Source organism: Prenolepis imparis, unplaced genomic scaffold, assembly GCF_030444845.1.
Source record: "Prenolepis imparis isolate NDT839.2.m4 unplaced genomic scaffold, iyPreImpa1.0 SCAF_6, whole genome shotgun sequence".
Lineage (NCBI taxonomy): Eukaryota > Metazoa > Arthropoda > Insecta > Hymenoptera > Formicidae > Prenolepis > Prenolepis imparis.
The window spans coordinates 19,035,380-19,058,941 of record NW_028141164.1 but is presented as its reverse complement, the minus strand read 5'-3'; the positions used below and the strand labels follow the sequence as shown (position 1 = coordinate 19,058,941).

Genomic DNA, 23,562 nt, shown 5'->3' with positions numbered 1-23,562 from the left:
AGAGGCTATCGTCTGAAAATTTTTGCTTTTGATTGGTGATTTGGTATGAAAGTTTGTGTTTGAATAAGAATCCGGTGAGATTCTGGTGGTTGAAGTGAGGCGGAAAGATGTACAGAGACAACAAAATTAAAAGGCGATGTTTTAATCTACACAAAAAAAAACTCTAATTTATTTTAACTATAAGATAATGCAAAAAATGGCCTTCTGCCAATTAACAACAAAAATAATAAATGACAGAAAAGAAAATGTCTTTGGTCTTAATAACGAGAAAATTGTATTTGAGAAGCCCGAGGGATATTGAGACACGTGCCGACTAACAGGACCGGTAATGGCCGCACAGGTTATCACGCCGCACTTGATCTGTCCACGAGATGCACTTGTCGTAGTCCGTAGTTGTAATGAGAGAGCCGATCACTGTTGCTTGGAGATAGAGAGAGTCCTAGAGTTGCACACAGTCCATTTGAGAGTTTCTGATTTCACACCTGTTGCCCGTTCGCTTTCTTAATTTCACGTTTTGCCTAGAGAGAACTGCTCGTTGTAACCGGAAACGATGTACTGCCCGATGATAACGAGATCCTTTTCGAGGCAACATGTGCGCACGATGAATATTGATGTGTTGCTCCTTGATTGGCCTAGTTACCTCAGGGAGATAGCTCGTGATTTGTGGGTCACGGCCGTGGGAAAGGGGAGAAAGAATGCGTGAGAAGGCAGTACCGTTCAGAGCGAGAGAGAGATCGAGTGATAGCGGGTGAGTGGGAACAAGAATGAATGTGAGAGTTCGCTTAGGGGTGTAGAGATTTTTCCAACAGTTTGAAACAGATGTCCGTCTCCAAAATGTAATTCTAACTTCGACATTAAATCCACGAATTTAAATTCTTCAATTTCTACAATTCCATCTAGCACAGAATATGTTTTATCTCACAAACAAGACGCTAGCACCAATTTTCATTTTAACGCTCTAATTATTCGTTCACGCTATCAGATTGTATTGCATTAAAAATTTTCGCAAAGAGACACTCCCGTCAAAGTTATCCGGTTTTAATAAATATAGCCGAGTTAATTTCTTGCGAAATTTTCTATTATATTATTTTTTACATTTCAGTTATGGCTAAGATTTAACTGGTTCTCTCGCGCTGTAATTTTCTCCTCTAAATGACGCAGTTCTTCATCTCGCTGGTGCAATAACGTTTCAAACTGCGTCTGTTGTTGGAATCGCTCCTCTCGCAACTGTTGAATTTTTGAATCGCAGTTTGCAGCGTGTCCGCCTCAGCCGATGTCTCTCCGCTTGAAGTTGCTCGAAACTGAGAACGTATATCTTTAGAGACTGCAACATTGTCATTTAAATAATTCTTTAATTCCTCGTCCTTTTCCAGATCCCGGACGAGCTCTCAAAAATGTTGCGTTCGCACAGTCGACTTCAATATATCTCGAAGTTGCATCAAGCTCCTTTCGGTTCACTCGCGCACGAAATAATAATTTTCGTGTATGTATTGTAAAACTTTTAGTAACAGCAATACGTAAATTAATGAAACAGATTAACTTAATAAGAATAGTTCCGCATGTGAAACACAATCGCACCGCTCGAGAGTTATCAATCGACTCCAATGGCACCGAGAAAACAAACTCACGTCGGTTTAACAACAACCTTTTCATAACACTCTTGGAGACGATCTTCTAACTTTGTCGAACTTTCCGCCAGACAATATATCCGGCAGTCGACAAATATGGGGATACAACAATATAATATAAAAATGTAAAAACAATTGCATTTGTACATACATATGCATATATATTTATAGATGTACAGTACCCTCCGTAAGTTTGAAAACATTCTATAAAAGTATACAATATAAAGGAAATACATAATAAAATCGATTCATTTTGCTTTGTGTTTATTTAACTACAGGAAATCAAAATGAAGTACATATGTATATCGTCATTTAAGAGGATTCTAAACGGTTGGCCGAACTCCGACGGGTTTGCGCCCTCATCTGAGCGGAATTAAAATTGTCGATAATTGTCGATAATTTTACTTCTGCCATTACTACTGTTCACATATACATATACATTTCTACTGTTCTATCGTTTCGCACGCGTATCAAAGAATATCGAAGCGCATAGATAACAGTATATTATATATGTGTGTCTGCCTTTATTATACGCACATGTTTGAACACAATTATTCATATGTGTGAACGTATTGCGTTTATAAATTTCTATTATATATAAATATTTATTTATACAATCAAAAATATATATACTTATAATGTTTATCTAAATAATACATTGTTATAGTATATAACCGTCGATTATATCGATTTGAAAGAAACGAACTGTTAGATTGTAATTTACTAGATCGTTACATTATAATATTCAGTTATATATGTATTTGTATGCGTCATATACATTTCTTACATTTACATACACATATGCATAAATAATACGTATTTATGTATATATATACAAGGTATTTGGGAAGGAAGATGGCCGTCGGAGTAGTGGCAGGTGACGGTCGGTGCTCCGAGTTTATGTGAGAAGTGGAGGCGGAATAGAGTGAGTGAGGTGGAAAAAATGAGAGGAGGAGACGGCTTGGGAGTAGAGGAGTAAGTGGCCGCGAAGTGGAAGAGGAGGATGGAATGGTGGAGGTGCACTGGCGGATGGAAAATTGGAGTGTGGAAAGAGAAGGAAGGATAAGCACGGGATGAGGAATGATGACGTGGAGAAAAAGGAGAAGCGTCGGTAAAAGGAGGATAAGGCAGAGAGCGGCAGTACGGAGAAAGGGGATGACAGAGAGGGCGCTGGAACGAGCGGAGATCGACACGTGCAAGATCGATAGCGCGGTGGCAGCGGCCAGAGAAAGCGAAAACAGGTGGTTACGGAAGTGAGTGCACACGTGTAGAAGGAGCGAAATGTACGCATAAGAGAGAGTGTGGTTCAGCTCTGGGACAGTTTTCTTACTGAGTCGGTGTTGGAGAGAGAGAAAATCGGAAGATGGAGTGGATGAAAGAGGGAGTGAGAGAGATAAAGGAGATGAGAGCGATAATGGAAAAGATGCTGAAGGTGATGGAGAGGAAATCGGAGAGAGAGAATGTGGAGGAGGAAAGGAGAAGAAGAGTGGAGAAAAGGCTAGAGAGACTGGAGACGATGGAGAGGTTATGGAGGAAGAACATGGAAGGGGATGAGAGAATGGAAGAAGAAAGGAAGAAAGAGAGGAAGGAGAGTAAAAAGAAAGAGTCGGAGAGCGGAGAGGGCAGGAGGTGGAGTGAAGTGGTAAGAGGAGAACGGATAAAAGAAGAGAACTGTGAGAAGAGGACGGAGGGGGGGAGAGAAGAAGAAGACAGAAGAAGAATTGGAAGAGAGCGGACGGAAGATGACAGGGATGAAGTAGTGCAGCGGAGAGAAGAGGATAGTGGAAGAAGAGGGGAGAGAGAGCAAAAGGCAGAGTGGAAGAGAAGAGACGGAGAAAGGAGGGAGCGGTGGAAGAGAGAAGAAAGGAGGCGCAGACGGGGAGAAGAGAGGAAAGAAGAGAGAAGAGGACGATGAGGAAGGAGGAGAGAAGACATTGGGCGAAAGTGAGAGAAGGGTGGAGAGAGGGGGGAAAGAGAAAAGGGAAGGGAAAATGGTGAAAAGGAGAAGGGGGCAGGGGGGTAAGAGGAGTGAGACAGAAGGGGAAAGTAGGGAGGAGGAAAGAGCCAGGGGAAGGAAAGGGAGGGAAGTAAGTGTAGAAAGAGGGGCGGAGGGGGATTCAGAGGGAAGTAAGGTGGAATGGTGGTGGAAGTTGATTGAAAGAGGATGTTAGGAGAAAGGGAAAGGAGGAGAAGGAGGTAAAAAGGGAGGATAAAGGGAAAAAAGAAGGAAAAGGGGGGATGGAAGAGAGTGGAAAGGAGGAATGGAAAAGGGGGAAGTGGGAGGAGAGGGCGTCTGATAGAAAGAGGAGGCTAGAGGGGAGGTAGAAAGAAAGAGGGGTGAGAGAGAAGAGAGAGAAGAGAGAGGAGAGAGAGGAGAAGAATAAGGAGAAAGAATATAGTCTGGAGAGGGTTAGAGGGGGAGGATGAGGAGGAAAGAAGAACGACGATGGAATGGTTAATGACATGGGCAGTAGGTAAAGAGGTGAAGGTGAGGGAAGTTAGAGAAAGGACGGGAGAAAGGGGGAAGAAAGTGCTGATAGCGGAATTGGAAGAGGAGGAGGATTGGGAAAAGCTGTTAGAAAGAAAGTGTGATTTTAGAAGAATGTGGAGAGTAGGCATAGAAGAGGATTTGACGATGGAGGAGAATAAGGTGGTAAATGTTAGAATGGGTGAGAGAGGAGGAAAGGAAAGGCGGTAAGGGAATGGAATAGGAAGATAGATGGGGAGAAATGGGGGTGGGACAGCGAGGGAGAAGAATGGGTCAAAAGATAAAGGAAGGGAGGTGGGGAGGTAGAAGAGGAGGGAGGGTAGACCTAGGTAAGAGGGGTGAGGGAAGATAAGGAGGAAGGTGACCAGGTGAGGAAGGGAGATGGGGAAAGGGAGAGGGAGGTTAGGCTAGATTATTGTGAGGTCTCCAAATGGCCAGATTAGAGGAATGAGAAATTTGTTGTAAAAGGGAGAGGGAGAGAGGAGAGGAGGATGGGAGAAGGAGGAGGAAACAGAGGTCGGGGAGACAGGAAGAAAGGAAGGAAGGATGACACGAAAGGAGAGAAGAGGAGGATGACGACAAAAAGGGAAAACGGAAGATCTGACGTATATTATATGTATTACATGAAGTTTTGTAAATAGAGGACGAGGATAGATGGGTGGCTGTGAGGGGTTTGGCGGTCTCGGGGGGAAAACGCCCCGAAATCCCTTAGGGGCATCGGAATAAATAGCTATCTATCTATCTACAAGGTATTTTATTTGATACAGTAGATTATCACAAAAATAAAATATTTTCGGGAATAATGTTTGTTAAGAAATAGATAAGGATCGATGCACTCACACAAAATTAAGAGACGTTTGTTCTTGTGAAAGACACTGAGCGTTTATTAGATAAACCTTTTAATACGCGTACCAAATTATTCGAGACAATTCGATACGAACAATCAAGCTATATACGCGCGATGATACTCGGCGGAAAGTCGATCAAGGACTAATGATTTAAACAAACCGAACGACCGAGAAAGTCGAATTCGTTGGATATAGCCGCGTAGGCTGATATTTCGAGTCAGCTGATTGTCGCCGAAAAGGGATGGCGAGAGACGCATGCGGCGAGACGCGCGGCTTTGGAAAAAACGCGTAAACACGAGAAACGGATATATCGACGATGCGGTGACTTCGGCGAAAGCTATTTACAAAATGAAAAGAGACAGAAAATATAGGACGAAATTACACTTATTTCGCTACTAAAGAAATTGAAATCATCGCTTGCTTAAATGCAATTTACGACCGAAAATGATATGAAATACAGAAATAGAATTAAGTATTAACATTACCGCCCGCATCAGGGGCGTGACAGGCGCCGCTGATTAATTACGAGAAATGAAAATGAGTGAATGAGATATAATTACAGTGAGGATGAATGCTGACAATTGCAACGGAAAGAGCGAACACTTAATAAATGAAATAAAACAAGAAAGAAAGAGAAAGAGAAAACCGAGTGATCTCAGTTCGCGATGGGAAGCGGACAGAGTTTCACGATCGGTCTTTTGAATACAGAAGCTGCTGTGCGGACTGTAACGACGCGTACGCGACCGTCGGAACCTGGATGCAAATCAGTTATGCGGGCGAGAGGCCACTTGGCAGGTGGATAGCGCTCGTCAAGGACAAGGACGAGATCTCCGATTTGAAGTGGCCTGGTCGACAGATGCCATTTGTTCCTTGTCTGCAAGCGTTGTAGATACTCTGTGGACCATCGAGTCCAGAATCTGTCCAGCATTTGGCGCAGGAGTTGCCACCGTGATAGGCGAGAGATCGGCACTTCGTTAAGAGGCGGCTCTGGTAGGACGATTAGAGGTTCGCCAATAAGGAAGTGCGCTGGCGTAAGGGCGCTGACATCCGCAGGATCGTCGGATAATGTTGACAGTGGTCGTGAGTTGAGCACTGCTTCTACCTGAGTAAGAAGAGTGCTGAATTCCTCGTAGGTCAGGATGGTATCGCCCAGAAGTCGTCGAAGATGGTATTTTGAGGATTTGACAGCGGCTTCCCATTTGCCTCTGAAATGCGGAGCGGAAGGAGGATTGAACTTCCACTCCGTTCCGTCAGCGGCGAGTAAATTTGCGAGCTCTGCGGCGTTCTTGGATGCAGAATCGAACAGACGTCGGAGTTCAGCGTCAGCTCCAACGAAATTTGTCCCGCAGTCGCTGGATAGAATGGCACAGCGTCCTCGTCGGGCGATGAACCGTCGATACGCTGCTAAAAAACCTTGTGTGGAGTAATCCGTCGCGAGATCAAGGTGAACAGCAGAGGTGGAGAAGCAGATGAAGACGATTAAATATGCCTTGTATGTTCTGGACGCTCGGCCTCGCCAGGTGCGAAGCGTGTAAGGTCCAGCGTAGTCAACGCCGGAATGCAAGAATGGGCGCGTCGGTGTGACACGCGATGTGGGAAGAGAGCCCATCATCTCCTGAGCGGTGGCCGCTCGATGTCGAGCGCATCGGACGCAGCGGTGGATGAATGAGTTGACGGGAGAACGTCCTCCGAGTATCCAGAAGTGCTGTCGCAGAGTAGCTAGAACGACCTGAGTTCCGCCATGCAGAGTTCGATGGTGAATATCTGCAATGACAAGTCGTGAAAATGAGGAATCTCGAGGAAGGATGGCAGGATGTTTTCCATCAGGATCGAGTAACGCATTCTTCAATCGTCCGCCGACGCGAAGAACTCCTTCAGAATCGACGAACGGAGCCAGCTTGAGAAGTGGATGCGTGCTTGAGAGTGACGTTTTCGTCGAGCAGATTTCGAACTCGCGACTGAAGTAAGCTCGTTGCGTGTCCTTGACCCAAAAGGTTCGAGCTCGAATGATCTCTTCAGGGTGTAGAGCTCGTGAAGACTGGTGATTGGCCTTCTTCAGGATGGCGACGCTGCGCAGGATCCATGCGGTGATGCGGAGAAGGCGCTCAAAACTGGAAAATCGATCAATGAGATCCCAGCATGAAGATGTTTTGCTTACCGCAGTTACGAGGACTCGCTGAGACCGCCTTTCTTCGAGGTTGATGGCGTCGTCGATTAGAGGGGCGGTGGATGGCCACCCCACTGAAGGTCCTTGAAGCCAGGCAGGTCCACGCCACCACAAGGAATATGATTGCAACAGGCTTGGAGAGAGTCCCCGAGAGACGCAGTCGGCTGGATTTTCGCTGCCGGCGACGTGATGCCACCGAGCATCTGGAACGAGCTCCTGGATGACGGCAACTCGATTGGCGACGAACTCCTGCCATTGTGAAGGATGTCCTCGTATCCACGCCAAGGTGACGCTGGAGTCGACCCAAAGATGAGCAGGCACGTGTTGCAGATTGAGAATGCTGCGGATGCGAGCAAGCAGACGAGATAGAAGAACGGCTGCTGCAAGCTCCAGGCGAGGAATGGTCTGCTTCTTGAGAGGCGCCACTTTGCTTTTAGCGACGAGAAGAGTGACCTTGGCGTCCGCGAAGGTCTGAATGGTGCGGATATACAGCACTGCGCCGAGAGCGTCTTGCGAGGCATCCGAAAATCCGTGAAGCTCGAGACCTTGAATATGAGACGATGTGCCGAGCCATCGAAGAATTGAATATTCAGAAACTCCTCGCAGATCCTCGTCCAATCGAGTCCATTGCTGTGCGAGAGAAGGAGGCAGCGGATCATCCCAGTCTTTGTTCAATTTCCACAGCTGTTGTATGAATATCTTGCCGAGAATGGTCACAGGAGCGAGCCAGCCAAGTGGATCAAAAAATTGCGCTACCTTGGAGAGAATGGATCTTTTGGTGAGCTTGACGATCGGATCAGAGCGATTGACGTGGAATTTGAAGCAGTCCGATGCTGGATGCCAAGTGAGACCTAGAGTTCGAGCTTCTGACTGAAGCTCCCGAGGTGAAGAGCACGGTGGTGAGTCCGAGATGCCATGAAGAATGTCGTCGTTGTTGACTGACCACTTCTGAAGCTTAAAACCGCCCGCCCTGAGGAGCTCGGTTAACTGACGAGCTTTAATCTGTGCGTCCTTCGGAGTGTCCGCACCTGATAGCACGTCATCCACGTAGATCGCCGTCCGCACTATGTTGGAGGCTTGCGGATAGACGCGTTCTTCATCCGTGGCGAGTTGCTGAAGAACTCGAAGAGCGAGATAAGGCGCACATGTCAATCCGTACGTCACGGTAGTAAGCTGATAGCTGCAAGGCGAATCTGAGGTGCTCCAGAGAATCTGCTGATGACGCCGGTCTTCAGAATGTATCACAATTTGCCGATACATTTTTTCGATGTCGGCGGCAAAGGCGAAGGCGTACATCCTCCAGCGTAGGATGACTGCATCCAGATCTAGCTGAAGTTTCGGACCTGCGTGTAGACACTCGTTTAGTGAGACGCCAGTGCTAGTAGGGGCTGATCCGTTGAAGACAACACGTAACTTGGTGGTCGAGCTGGTCTCGCGCAGAACTCCGTGATGTTGCAAGTAGATTGGCGTGGAATCGGATGGAGAAGTGGAAGAGATTGGTGTCATGTGACCCAGATCGGCGTACTCCTGCATGAAATCCGAGTAGAGCTTCCCGAAGTCCTCGTCCCGTCGAATGCGCTGACGAACTCTCGCGAAAGACCGTAAAGCCGATGAAAAGGACTCGCCCAGGCTGGAGGCCGCTGAGCGAAAAGGCAAGCGAACGATGTATCGCCCAGTTTCGTCCCGAGAGTGCGTGATGCGAAAATGATTTTCGCAGGCTTGTTCATCTGGAGTGAGACGGGGAGTGATGGATGGAATGATGTCCTCTTGGCTCCAGAATTTCTGCAGCGCGTCATGAAGATCCACATCTTGCCGCTTACAACACGAAACTCTCGAAGGTAACTTGGATGATGATGACTTGGTGTTGATAGGCCCTGAGACAATCCAACCCAAGGTTGTATGTTGAGCTACGAGCGAGTTCAGCGATTTACGTCTGACGTCGCCGAGAAGCAATGAGCCGTAAACATCGGATCCAAGGAGGATGTCGACGGGGCCTGGTTTAGCGAAGTCAGGATCAGCCAACTGCAAGCCTTCCAAATGGTTCCACGAGGCCGTCACTTTGTTGGATGGTATTCGACCGGCGGCCTTCGGAAGGACGAAGGCTGAGACAGACAGCTCCGTTGAGGGATCATAACGAGATCGAAGCTTCAAGGTCACGACACCTCGAGACGCTCCGATGTGGTGATCGCCGACACCCATGATTGGTACCGAAGCACGAGTTCGAGGAAGGCGTAACAACTGCACCAGTGACTCCCGAACAATGGAGATTTCGGATTCTTGATCGAGAAGTGCTCGTACCTTGATGCCATTTCCTTGTGAGTTGATCAGCGTGACGTATGCAGTGGGTAACAGCACCTGAGAACACGCTGGATGAGCAGCAGCGGTATGAGCATGTACGGCAGTTGAGCTTGAGGCTCCTGAAGACGGCGTAATGGCTGATGAGTTCGCTGAAGACGTACTTGAAGAGGTGCCCGCGATCGATGAGACCTGGGAGATCGCAGCGGTGTCGCGATGCAGCAAGGTGTGATGCTGGCCTCTGCATCTCCGACATAGCTTGAGAAATCGACAGTCGTTGAGCTTGTGTGAACCGAGACAATTGAAGCAGAGTGATTTTCGAGTCACGAGGTTTTGTCGCTCAGTCATCGTTTTGGATGCAAAGTCCGGACACGATGCGACGTAATGAGAAGCACCACAGCAGGAACAGCCAGGTTGGTTGATGACAGCGGCGTGAGAGCGAGCTGACGTCTTGGATTTGCTGCATAACTTCTGCGATGAGACGGTCGTCGGGAAAGAGCGAGACTGCACGGATTCCATCGCGCGGATCCGTCCTTCCAGAAAGCACTCAAGCTGCGCGAAAGTTGCGAGTTCGTGCGACGTTCCTTGTTCGAGTTCCCAAGCTTCGAGAGTTTTTGAGTCAAGACGCCGAGTGAAGAAATGTACGATGATGAGGTCCCATTGGTCCGTAGGGACTCCGAGAGACTCCAAGGCTCCTAGCACCTCCTTGACCGTCGAGAGAAGTGACTTAAGCTCAAAGCTTCATTTTTGTGCTATCGGCTTGATGTTAAATAGCCGGTCGAGATTGGTCGTCACGATCGCGCGTCGATTCTCATATCGAGCTGTTAGCGCTTCCCAAGCGCGCGAGAAACCTTTCCCTGTCACGGGGATGTTAGCGATGTAGCGCGCCGCTTCACCGGTCACTTGCGATTTCAAATAATGCAGCGTCTCTACTGCTGGTATGTCCTTGTTGCAGCTCACCATGGACTTGAAGAGATCGCGAAAGGACGGCCACTCAAGATACTCGCCGGAGAACTTCGGCAGGCTGATCTTCGGCAACGCTCGACACATGCTTGACGCAGACTTAGAATCCTGGACGTTATCCCGACGAGTCGGAAGAGAATCTCGAAGATCCAGGATACTCGCACGAGAATCGTAGTAAGCCTCTTCGCAGGTCGTATACAATTCACTGGTAAAATAAATGTGCTTACGAGTTTCTTCTGTCAGAGCGCCAACAAGCTTATCATGATAATCTTGGAATCGCTCCCAATAACTATCGAGAGATTTGACTCGGGCTTCAAGGTTGTGATGATTTATCTTGTCGCTTCCGAGTTTGTGCACGTTGATGAGAGCGCGAGATATGAGGCCAAAGAGATTGTTTTGTTTCTCGACGATCGTTCCGAAGGTTGTTGCCATCGTGGGTTGTTGACGTGAAGGGTCACGAGAACAACTGTTCAAATTTCACCTGAGATGACGGTCACTGATAACGGCCGATGAAACTAATGTCAAATGCACAGGTTGCATAATTGATGTAAGATGCAGCGGTCAATGCGCGATCGAACGCGAGCGCGATCGCGGAGATGCGCGGGAAGAAGTTATGAGAGAATCGCTGGTCGCGTGTGAGACCGCGACGAATGTTCGAGAGTTAAGAACGATACGCGATCGAAAGATTATCGATCCGGCTCGAAGGACCAAAATGTTAAGAAATAGATAAGGATCGATGCATTCACACAAAATTAAGAGACGTTTGTTCTTGTGAAAGACACTGAGCGTTTATTAGATAAACCTTTTAATACGCGTACCAAATTATTCGAGACAATTCGATACGAACAATCAAGCTATATACGCGCGATGATACTCGGCGGAAAGTCGATCAAGGACTAATGATTTAAACAAACCGAACGACCGAGAAAGTCGAATTCGTTGGATATAGCCGCGTAGGCTGATATTTCGAGTCAGCTGATTGTCGTCGAAAAGGGATGGCGAGAGACGCGTGCGGCGAGACGCGCGGCTTTGGAAAAAACGCGTAAACACGAGAAACGGATATATCGACGATGCAGTGACTTCGGCGAAAGCTATTTACAAAATGAAAAGAGACAGAAAATATAGGACGAAATTACACTTATTTCGCTACTAAAGAAATTGAAATCATCGCTTGGTTAAATGCAGTTTATGACCGAAAATGATATGAAATACAGAAATAGAATTAAGTATTAACAATGTTTCATATAAAAATTGTAAGATTTCGAAGAGGAGCAATATCGTGAATTGCTCTTGAGTGGTATTTTTCAATTATATTTATACTTAGTTTTTTTAATTGAACTATCTTATTTGTATAATATAAATCAAATTCTAGCAACATTCAACATAAAAAGTTATAGGATGGCTAAAAAATGAAAACTTTATGAGATATTTTATAATTGATATAATTTTATATAAACTATGAAATATTTCATAAAATATTCATTTCTCGATAATTTTACCTCAATACTTATGCACAAGATAAAGAGAAAAATTGGTGTAAAGAAAACATAGTTGTTTCCAAGGAAAAAATATGTAGCTCCTAATTTCAATTTACATACTTTTTCTTGAAAACAACTATATGTATTTTTTTACAGCAATTTCTCATTATTATGTGCATAAGTAGAGGTAAGATTATTAAAAAAATGAATATTATATGAGATATATTTCATAGTTTATGTAATTATATCTAAATTGTAAAATATCTCGTAAGGTTTTCATTTTTTAGCTATTTTATAACTTTTTATGTTGAATATTGCGAGGATTCGATTTATATATAATAATAAAAATAAGGTAACTTTATTTTAAAAAACTAGATTGACCTCTAAATATCTTAGAAAAACGCTAATCAAGAACAATTCTAAATCACGATATCGTCCTCCTTCGAAACCTTACAACTTTTATATGGAACATTTTTCCCGGAAATGTTTCTATTATTTTTATGATAAAATTTATTTTTATGATAATCCACTGTATCAATTAAAATTATATATATATATATATGTATGTATGTATATATATATATATATATATACATCGGCTGCGCGCAGATATTTCTACGAAGACTGAACAACGGAGGAGTAGTAGCCCCCCGACCGGGGGGTGCGTGACGTTAGTACCTGGGCCTCTGTCTAATGGCTCGTGCACCCTGGACGCGATGGGCAGCGAGCGACGAGCGATATCCAATGAAGATTGGATATTGCTCGTCGCTGATCGCCCATCGCGTCCAGTGCGCATTAGCCATTAGTCATGCAAACTCGTGGAAGAACCGCTCCGCACCCTTGATCGGAGCCTATCCGGGAGTTAAAGCGCGCAGTCCGTGACCGCGGCGTGGAGGCGATGCATGGCCGACACCGACTCGTACCCTGTCGGCGGAGATGTACACCAACAACCTCTAACTCGGCTCGTTGAGCGAGCGACTGTTCGGATTGGTAACGCACCCGCGAGCTGGGATGAGGCTAAACCTTTAGCATCACTAGTGGACTCGGCCCAAATCCGAGAATCTTTTCGTAGTCACCACGTCGGGCTAGATGTGGCCGATCGAAAGCCGCTTCTCGGTTGCCCGACGCTTAAAATAGGTTTACTTTTAGGCGGGGACAGATCCCCCACCGCGGTGGGGGTCCCATGATGGGCGAACCGTCTTCAGTATAAAATCTACAGTAATATGGCATCACAACACAACTTACAGTTTTTTGAAGGAGAAGAGGAGGAGGAGGAGATGGGTGGCCGGTAAGTTTCCGTAGGTATTTTTCTCGCAGCTATTTCGATGTTTGTGTGTGTCTGTGTGTGTGTGTGTGTGTGTGTGTGCGTGCGCGCGTGTGCGTGCATGTGTGTACGGGCGTGTGTGTGGGTGTGCGTGTTTCTCATTTACTAATCTCTTTCCTTTTTGTTTCAGCTACTTTGGGGACGGGAGGCGGATCCTCGAGGCGTTAGATCCGCGACTGATCCGCGAGACGGATCTGGTCCGCCGCCACCCGGACGACGACGACGACGACGACGACCATGGACGCGTGCGAGTCGAGGGAGATGTCGACTCAATTCTAATATGCGCCACCTCGTTCGAGGCCTTTACGTGCGAAATATCGTGCACCATCTACATTAGACCGTACATCGCTCCGTGCCTCAACGAGAAGTTGACGCGGTACTTGGAGGCACGGCCAAGGTTTCAAGGCCGCGGCCGTAAGGCCAGATTGGAAGAAGGAGACGCTCGCCCGGACCGACGGTGGGCCGAAACGAAATTGGCGATGCTGGACGGCCGATATATTTTTTTGTTGTTCCAGATGGATGAGGGCGGCGCGTTTTTGCGCAATGTGCCGAGACACGCGACCGACGTGGAGGACGGACACTTGCGCGCGTGCTGCATCGCTTTCGTGCGGGAGGTTGTTTTACGTGCGGCCAGCATGATCGACAGGAGTTGCGAGACGGCGCGCAGCGGAATCCGCTACGCCCGGCACGACGTAGACGGCTCGTACGACGTGTTTAGGTTCGATTTCGATTCTTTCACGAACAACGTGCGCCACGTAATGGAGAATATTAATTTACGCGCGGCGTGCGGAATCGCGTACGCGCATTTTTACGCGACCCAACGGGATGCGCGTGGCTAGGGGCCCGGCTGGCGCGTTGCTGCGGAGCATCGCCCGCCTTAACAGCCGGCACATCGACGTACTGCAAGTGCACCGTGGCGATGTATTGCACTTGAATGACCGCGAAGACGGCAACGGCAGCGGCGCGCTTCTGATAAAACTATCAGGCGGGTTAAAGGAGCGCGAATCGTTGTCGGCCCTGTTCCACCGATCGATCTTCATCGGCGGCGGTAGCCAGAGGGGCCGCCTCGAGCGATACAGGGCGGGTTTCCTGGAACATTACTGATATTTTAAACGTCACGCCTCGCCCGCGCACGTCTCGTACGTTATAACCTTTACACAGGCGTATAATTCGGTGGCCAAGATGGCGCGGTCATCCGACACGGCCTACCTGGTCTCGTTTCTAATCGCGCGCGGCTACGCCTCGACGCCCGCCGGCCAAGAGAGACCGCCCACGCGACGTATGCGCGAGCTGCGCGAGTCTACGCGCCAGTATCTGCGCGACATATTGTCCTTCAGTCGGAATTATGTGTGGCGCGGCCAATCCCTTAGAATCGAAGAGGTCGTGACCTTGAATCTCACGCGTACCGCCAGTATTGTCGACGCGATAAACCGCTTTGGCCTGTTCGCCGAGGAAGAGCGATGTATAATAACGCAGATGCTGCTAAAGAGACGCCAGTAGATATACTATGAGAGTTCTAACCCAGGGGCAATGAGGGGGGGTGAGGGGCGAGGGGAACCCATGGCGCGGGGGAATGACGTCACGCGGGGAGGGGGGATGACGTCACGCGGGGAGGGGGAAGCGTCCGCGATTTTGGTACCGGGTCCGCGAGGGGTCCGCGGGGAGGGGGAGGCGTCCGCGATTTTGGTACCGGGTCCGCGAGGGGTCCGCGGGGAGGGGGAGGCGTCCGCGGGGAGGGGGAAGCGTCCGCGGGGAGGGGGAAGCGTCCGCGATTTTGGTACCGGGTCCGCGAGGGGTCCGCGGGGAGGGGGAGGCGTCCGCGAGGTTAGGATCCGCGAGGGGTCCGCGGGGAGGGGGGAGCGTCCGCGATTTTGGAGCCGGGTCCGCGAGGGGTCCGCGGGGAGGGGGAGGCGTCCGCGAGGTTAGGATCCGCGAGGGGTCCGCGGGAGGGGGAAGCGTCCGCGATTTTAGGATCCGCGAGGGGTTCTCGGGGAGAGAGGAACCGCGAAAGACCGCATGAAGCTTTATGGGTGAGGGGTCTGCGGGGAGAGAGGAACGCGAAGGAGAGCGCGAGGCGAACGTGAGAGAGAGATGTCGCGAGAGAGACGTTCGCGAAAGAGAGATAGCGGTAGCGAGATGATGCGGCGATTGAGAGCGCGAGGTGTTGCAGCGAGGCGTATATGCAAGAGCGAGAGAGATAGCGCGAGATGACGAGAGGTAGCGAGATGACGCGAAGGAGAGCGCGAGAGCTGATGCAGCGAAGGAGAGCGCGAGGTGCACGCGAGAGAGATATTACAAGAGCGAGAGAGAGATGTTGTGAGACGATGCGGCGATGGAGAGCGCGAGAGCTGATGCAGCGAACGAGAGCGCGAGAGGCGGACGCGAGAGAGACTTTTTTTAAATATTTTTTTAAATTAATATTTTTAGGATGAGGAAGGGGTGAGGACCTATTCTAAAATAAATACATTTTTTTAAATATTTAAAGTAATTTTTATTATATAACTATGTGTGTGTGTATATTTTACAAAATGTTTGTGTGTGTGTGTGTGTGTGTGTGTGTGTGTGAATTTAAAATTTAAAATATAATAATATAATATAAAAATATAATAATATAATATGAATATATAAGAAAAAATACAAATAATAAGATAAACAATATAAAATGTAAAATATAAAATGTAAAAAAGTATATAAAATTTACTGCAGCGCGATGGTGGCTGCGAGGTGGCGGTGGCTATGAGGCGGCAGGGCGGAACTCCTACATAACAGAAATTTTTATTAAATATATTTATTTTATGATTCAATTTATTATTTTAATAATTTTTAAATGAAAAGAAATACTTACAACAATTATTCCTCCTCAGAGGATTCTCTATGCTCAACATATGAAAATCTTTTAACGTTCACCTCGAATCGGAAAGATCGTTCTTTCGGATCATCCCATAGTTTCATAGCCCATAGTTGATATTTTAGAGCATCAGTATGAGGTTTTTTCAAACCGATTTCACGCCCATGTATCGCCTGCACAATTGAATTAACCGGAGTGTGTGTCGAAAGCGCAGGAACACTGGTATCTATGCTTAAGAAACGTTTGCGTAGCAATCTTCTTATTTCTTCAAGTCGCGCGATTCGAGTTGTCCGTGACTGCAAATTTCCAATTAATAATTTCTTGGGGTTCATTTGCATTCCGAAAATTCTCATTAGTTCTTGCGGGCATTGTCCTTCTAACAAGTCGATACAACCATCACAATCTGGCTCCCACATCCAGTAAACCGTTTTATCAATTTTAAGTGGAGGCAGTCCGAAAAAATCCCATTCTTTCAGGTCAGCAACATTGCACAACACAAGTTGTTCCAGTAATTCAATGTATTCCTCCAGAGTTATCATCTTTACAACACTTGTAGAATTATATATCATACAGTTTCATGCAACCGCACAGCACGAGCATGCGAGTATAAGTCTGCTACTCTATGACACGACACATATATTATAATGTTGCTCCCCTCTTGATTTTAATTCTACATCTCTCTTCATCTCTCTGTTCTAACTGGAGTATCATCTAGCTCATCATTTTTTTTTTTGAAGAGTTTTGTTGATAATGCATGTGCACATCATACTATTTATATACATATAGAACAGGGGCGGGAAAGAAAGAATTAAACACAGTTTAATAGTAAAATAATTTATTTGTTGCAAGCATTATAAATAATTTCATTTATAGCACAAGTTATCAATTCACAATCTATAAGTGATTCGCTATTAAACATATTACTATCACGTATCACCTTTGCGGCATTGCTCACATCGCGGATATTATCACATTGTAAAATATTTACAAATTGTTTAAATTTTTCATTAACACTATGAGTATTCTCACACAGCCAGGAATACATATGATCAATACATTTGTCGAAATCGAATAAATGTAGTAACGTTGATGGTTTCATGTACAAAGAATTATCAGATAAAGTAATTTTTATAATTTTTGAATTATACATGTTAACCGCTTCGAGCGTCAGATTACTAATCCATAGCGGAGTTTCAGTTAGCTGCTCAACGTCTGCTCGTTTCCGCATTAGAGATTTCCATGTTTCAATGGGTAATATTATTTGATTGCCTCGATTATCACCGAGAGCCAATTCCACATAGGATATTATTCCGACGCTGATTCCTATTTCCAAATATTTGTATGATGTTGGGGTTAAGACGTATCTTCTTCCAAGTATACGAGCCGCACGATGAATGCTATAAAAATTTTATTGAAAATAATTATTCAACAACAAAAAAAAGTTGTTTATTGAAAAATTCATTTAACAGATAATATTGAAACTTACTTGTCACATTTCTTCTTGTACAAAACATTGCTCTCTTGTACTGGAACGTAATAATTCATGCTGGCGGAGTACATTTTTAAAAGAACCTTTCACATAAGTGATTGGTACAATACTAAATCATTATTACAAGTTTTTATTGATACAAAGCAATGGGGTGGGGATTATTGCTGACGCAAAATTATTTTCAACCAATCAAAGCGTCGATGCACGGCTGCTATGACATCATCCTCAACGAAATATTAAATGTAAAATAATGCAACATATCCAAAATTTCAAGCGTCAATGTACGACTGCTATGACATCATCCTCAATAAAATATTAAATGTAAAATAATGCAACATATCCAAAATTTCAAGCGTCAATGTACGAATGCTATGACATCATCCTCAATGAAATATTAAATGTAAAATAATGCAACATATTCAAAATTTCAAGCGCCGATGCGCGGCTGCTATGACATCATCCTCAAATGAAATGTTAGAATTATTGTCAAGGTCAAAATGTGCAAAATGTAACATATTCAAATGTCAATGCACCGACTGCTGTCATCCCCCAGGTGTTCAAAACGTACGTAACAAAATCACAAGAAAATGCAACATAATTAAAATTTTCGAGCGCCAATGTACGGCAGCTCTCATCTTGAGATGAATCTCGCGAAATGTACAAAAATGTATCAATTTCAAGCGTCAATGTACGACTGCTATGACATCATCCTCAAATGAAATGTTAGAATTATTGTCAAGGTCAAAATGTGCAAAATGTATCAATTTCAAGCGCCAATGTACGGCTGCTATGATATCATCCCCAGGTGTTCAAAACGTATGTAACAAAATCACAAGAAAATGCAACATAATTAAAATTTTCGAGCGCCAATGTACGACCGCTCTCATCTTGAGATGAATCTCGCGAAATGTGCAAAAAATGTATCAATTTCAAGGTCGATGCATCATTCGTACGTAACAAAATCACAAAGTGCAACATACTCGAGTGCCAATGATCTCTACAATTAAATAAAAAGGATGGTAAAGAGGCATACCATGTTAGTATCATTGTCAGAGGTTCAGCAAGAGCATCTCAAAAATGGCACAATTGGAAGCAAGTTTGTTGGAGCAAGCCGCAAGGGTGAATTCGGTGGAAGAATATATTGTGTGGGAGCAGCAATGTGACGAATACATTGAATCACTGGAAGAACAAAGTAGAATAAAACGACCACGATTACCGATCGGAGTTCGACAATCGCTTGTCTCCCAAATCGCGCGTCTCGAAGGGTTAAAGAATTCGGTACGCAGACGTTTTGTACACGCAGGTGCCGGAAGCAGTTCGCGAGACATCGGACTCATATGGCGAGAGATTGATACGGCGTTCGAGAGCCGCATCTTGACTGGTGCGGTAATAAACTATAATCACATTGAACCTCGTCAATTTCTAGAGGAGGCCAAAGACATTGTGATCAGACACGTGCAAAAAGTGTTGCAAAAACACACTAGTGTGAAAGTGAACACTATATTTAATGGCGAGTTCGTGTCGGGTGATAAGCGTGCTAATAAAAGTATCAATATGAAAAACTTTGAAATCTTTCGCACCTCCGATTTACATGATTGGTACAAACGCCGCGTTATCGATCCCACACTAGCATCGCTAGAAGAGTTTCAAGAACGCGATAGTGGTTGGGCATTATCGCGAATAAACAATTTAACTGTAAATATAAACAAGTATAATCCAATGCGTGCGGGATGTCACATTAAATTACCGCGAGAAATAATGATGAAAAGAGCAGTGGTTAATGTGCAATCAAAAGACAATGCATGTTTCGCGTGGGCGGTGGTCGCTGCTCTGTACCCCGCCGATAGAAAAGTGGAACGAGAATCTTCATATCCCCATTATTCGACAGTGCTGAATCTCCAAGACATTGAGTTTCCAGTGACTGTGAATCAAATCAAAAAGTTTGAACTATCAAACAACATTTCGATAAATGTGTACAGCATCGAAGAAAAGAATATTGTCTCGATACGTCTCAGTGAGCAGAAGAAAGACAGACACGTCAACTTGCTGTACGTGGAAGACAGCAACAACATTGGACATTTCACATGGATCAAGAATCTCTCCCGTCTCGTGAGCTCGCAATTGGGCAAACATAATGGTCAAAAATATATCTGCGATCGGTACGTATATTTAATTAAAAACGCAATATATAAAATATATAAAAATGTAATATATATATATATATATATATAAATTATATATGTGGAAAAAAAACTAATTATTTGTTTTACAGATGCTTACACTACTTCCATTCGGAAGACAAGTTGCAGTCACATATGGTAGACTGCGGAAAGATGAATGACTGCGCTATCCGGTTACCGAGCGATAAGGACAAGTGGCTCGCGTTCAACAACTTTAATCGCAAAGAGCGACTTCCTTTTATCGTATACGCAGATCTCGAATGTGTGCTAGCAAAGACGGAAGAAGAAAAAAACTTTCAACATCACCAAGTATTTAGTATAGCATATTATGTACATTGCTCATATAACGATTCATTATCCGAGTATTATTTTCGTCGTAGTGTAGATTGCGTTTCGTGGTTTTCCAAACAACTACAAAATTTAGCGATACGCGTAAAGAATATTTTAGCAACTAACGTCCCCATGGTAAATTTAACATCAGACGAGTGGGAAAAATTTCATAGCGCGACACATTGTCATATATGTGAGAAACCATTCACGCAAGATGACGATACACGCGTACGCGATCATTGCCATCTGACCGGGCGGTACCGAGGTCCAGCACACTCAAATTGCAACTTAAATTATAAAAACTCTTTTTGCATTCCAATAGTATTTCACAATTTATCCGGTTACGACTCACATTTCATAATTAAGGAAATAGCTACAGCGTTCGGAGGGGGAATCGATTTACTTCCAATAACTAAAGAAAAATATATATCATTTACAAAAACTGTCAATAGTACCAACGATGACAAAGATTGGAAAGCTTGCATAAAATTACGTTTTATCGATTCATATAAATTTCTCAATACTAGTCTCGATAAATTGGCATCATTTCTAAGTAAAGATAAACTCAAAAATTTACAATTGAAATTTCAAAATTTATCCACCGAAAATTTCGAATTATTGACGCGAAAAGGTGTCTTTCCATATGAATACATTGACTGTGTCGACAAGTTGCAAGATACGTGTTTACCGCCGCGCGAATCATTTTACAGTTCTTTGACCGGCGACACTGTATCCGAGAACGATTACGCGCACGCTGAAAACGTATGGGAGCGGTTCTCCATTCGAACGCTGGGCGAATATAGCGACTTATATTTAAAAACTGATGTCTTGTTATTAGCCGACATTTTTGAAAATTTCCGCGACACTTGCATCGAGAGTTATGGGCTCGACCCTGCGTATTATTATACTCTCCCCGGGTATACGTGGGATGCGATGCTAAAACATACAAATATTACGTTTGAATTGCTTACCGATATCGACATGGTAATGTTTATAGAACGGGGTATACGCGGTGGTCTGAGTCAATGTTCAAACAGATATGCACACGCTAATAACAAGTATATGCAGTCGTACGATCCATTGAAACCATCTTCATATCTAATGTATTTCGATGTAAATAATTTGTATGGATGGGCAATGTGTCAACCATTGCCTTATGCTGATTTTCAATGGGTCGATGACATGTCTAGTTTCAATTTATCAGCTATCGCGCTCGATTCGCATACAGGTTACATCCTTGAAGTAGATTTAGAATATCCACAATGTCTTCACGATGCGCACACTGACCTACCGTTTTGCCCGACACGCGACAAACCACCAGGCAAGCGGGAAGATAAGCTTCTCGCAACGCTATACAACAAGAAGCGATATGTGATACACTACCACAACCTGCAGCAATGTACGCGTCACGGCCTTCGCGTTGCAAAAATACATCGCATATTACAATTCGCGCAATCTCCATGGCTTCGAAATTATATCGAACTTAATACGCAATTTAGAACACACGCGAAAAATGATTTTGAAAAAAATTTATATAAATTGATGAATAACGCAGTATTCGGCAAAACGATGGAAAATGTGCGTAATCGGGTTGATGTAAAACTTATTACACATTGGGAAGGAAGATACGGTGCAGAGGCAATGATTGCGAAACCAAATTTCCACAGTAGAAGCATCTTTTCAGAAAATCTAATCGCTGTAGAATTACGTAAACTCGAAGTAAAATTTTACAAACCAATCTATGTTGGCATGTGCATACTCGACATCTCCAAAACATGTTTATACGAATTTCATCACGAGTACATGTCACCGCTATATCGCGACAGATGCAGGGTAATGTACACAGACACAGACAGCCTAATATACCACATCGAATGTGAAGATGTGTATAAGAATATAAAGCGCGACGTAAGCAAATTTGATACGAGCGATTACGCTGCTGACAATGTGTATGGTATACCGCTCGTGAATAAAAAAGTGCCAGGTTTAATGAAAGATGAAAATAACGGTACGATAATGACCGAATTTGTAGGGCTTAGAGCAAAAATGTATGCATTACGAGTGGATGGTAAGAAAGATACCAAAAAAGTAAAAGGTGTCAAGAGTAACGTTGTCGCGAGAACGATAACGTTTGATGATTACACGCGGTGTTTGAATGAAGAGATTGAAATGGCTCGTAGTCAGTCATGTATAAGATCGAAATTGCATGAAGTATACACCATTCGCGAGACGAAAATTGCTCTAAGTCCTCACGATGACAAGCGGTATATCATACCTGAAACCACTGATACATTACCATGGGGACATTATAAAATACCTTTGTAAATAATATTTGTTGTAAAATATGTATATTTTGTATATTTTGTATATGTATATTTTATATAAATATGTATATTATATGTATATTTGTATTTATAAAATTATTAGATAAATATATTGTAAAATAAATAGTGTACAAATATTTTAAATAAATGTTTATAATAAATTATTTTTATGAATCCATGAGTTGTGAGATTTATCCAGTCCCAACCATTTCACATAAACATCATCGCCTTTTTTCCGCAAAACCTTTTCCACGAGATATACATCGGGATTTGCAACATGATGTAGCTCATACTCGTAGAATCCTCCGGCGACGGAATTTCCGCGCAAATCTTCAAGTATATATGTCGCAGGATTAGTTTTCTGCACTTTGATAATTTTAAATATTTCAGTAGTCCAATTTGGTGTAAAACCTTTTTCGAAGACGGTCTTGAATTTACTCACGCGTACCTGACAGCCTACTTTGAATCTTGCTGGAGCAGCAATTTTTATGTTACTGTATACCGTATTTAAAAGTTTTTCGGCAATCTCCGGAGTAACATCGATAGGTTTCATACCGATAGTGCGATGTTTTCGCGCATTGTACTCTGCAACGAGTCGGGATAGCGCGTCAATCCACTTGTAATTACCATTAAGTGTAAACATTTTCCACATATTGTTCTTTAAAGTACGATTAAATCGTTCCACTACTGAGGCTTTCATAACAGAATACGTCGAGTAATGATTGATGTTGTGTTTTTTTACGAGTTTCTGCACATTTGCATTGTAAAATTCTTTTCCTCTATCGGTTTGCATGTTTCTCGGACATCTCTTGCTATCTCGAATTATCTCAGCGATAGCGTCAGCTGTTTCGCGTCCGCTCTTATTCTTGAGCGGCAGGGCCCATGCATACTTGCTCAACACATCGATGACGGTGAGTATGTAATTGTATCCTTTGTTGACTCTTGCATAAGGACGCATCTCGACCACGTCAGCTTGCCACAGGTCGTCGTATCCATGTACTATGACACGTCTACGCGGAAAATTTCTTCTCGCTGGAGCGTGCAATTCCTCCACGAGTAGCTGCTTTTCAGAGATGTTTGATCGAGGCATATTTATAATAATGTGATATAATTTTCACGTACAGTTCTTTATGTATCTTTTGATGTAGTCTGCGTTACAGCCATTTTATCCAGCGTTAATAATAACGCCTGCATATTCCT

At 44.3% G+C, this 23,562-nt stretch overlaps 2 protein-coding genes across 2 annotated transcripts; both read right to left on the bottom strand.

Moving 5' to 3' along the window:
* Positions 1-5,619: 5,619 nt before the first annotated feature.
* On the bottom strand, positions 5,620-9,945 carry LOC145937916 (uncharacterized). Its single transcript, XM_083041268.1, has one exon. It carries the CDS (start codon positions 9,943-9,945, stop codon positions 5,620-5,622), a length of 4,326 nt encoding a protein of 1,441 aa, XP_082897394.1.
* Positions 9,946-10,167: 222 nt separating this feature from the next.
* Positions 10,168-10,821, bottom strand: LOC145937915 (uncharacterized). The gene has a single exon (XM_083041267.1). It carries the CDS (start codon positions 10,819-10,821, stop codon positions 10,168-10,170), a length of 654 nt encoding a protein of 217 aa, XP_082897393.1.
* Positions 10,822-23,562: the final 12,741 nt, after the last annotated feature.

Bases quoted from the DNA above. Each gene is read 5' to 3' on its own strand.
- LOC145937916 (XM_083041268.1), bottom strand. From the start codon at position 9,945: ATGGAATCCGTGCAGTCTCGCTCTTTCCCGACGACCGTCTCATCGCAG.
- LOC145937915 (XM_083041267.1), bottom strand. From the start codon at position 10,821: ATGGCAACAACCTTCGGAACGATCGTCGAGAAACAAAACAATCTCTTT.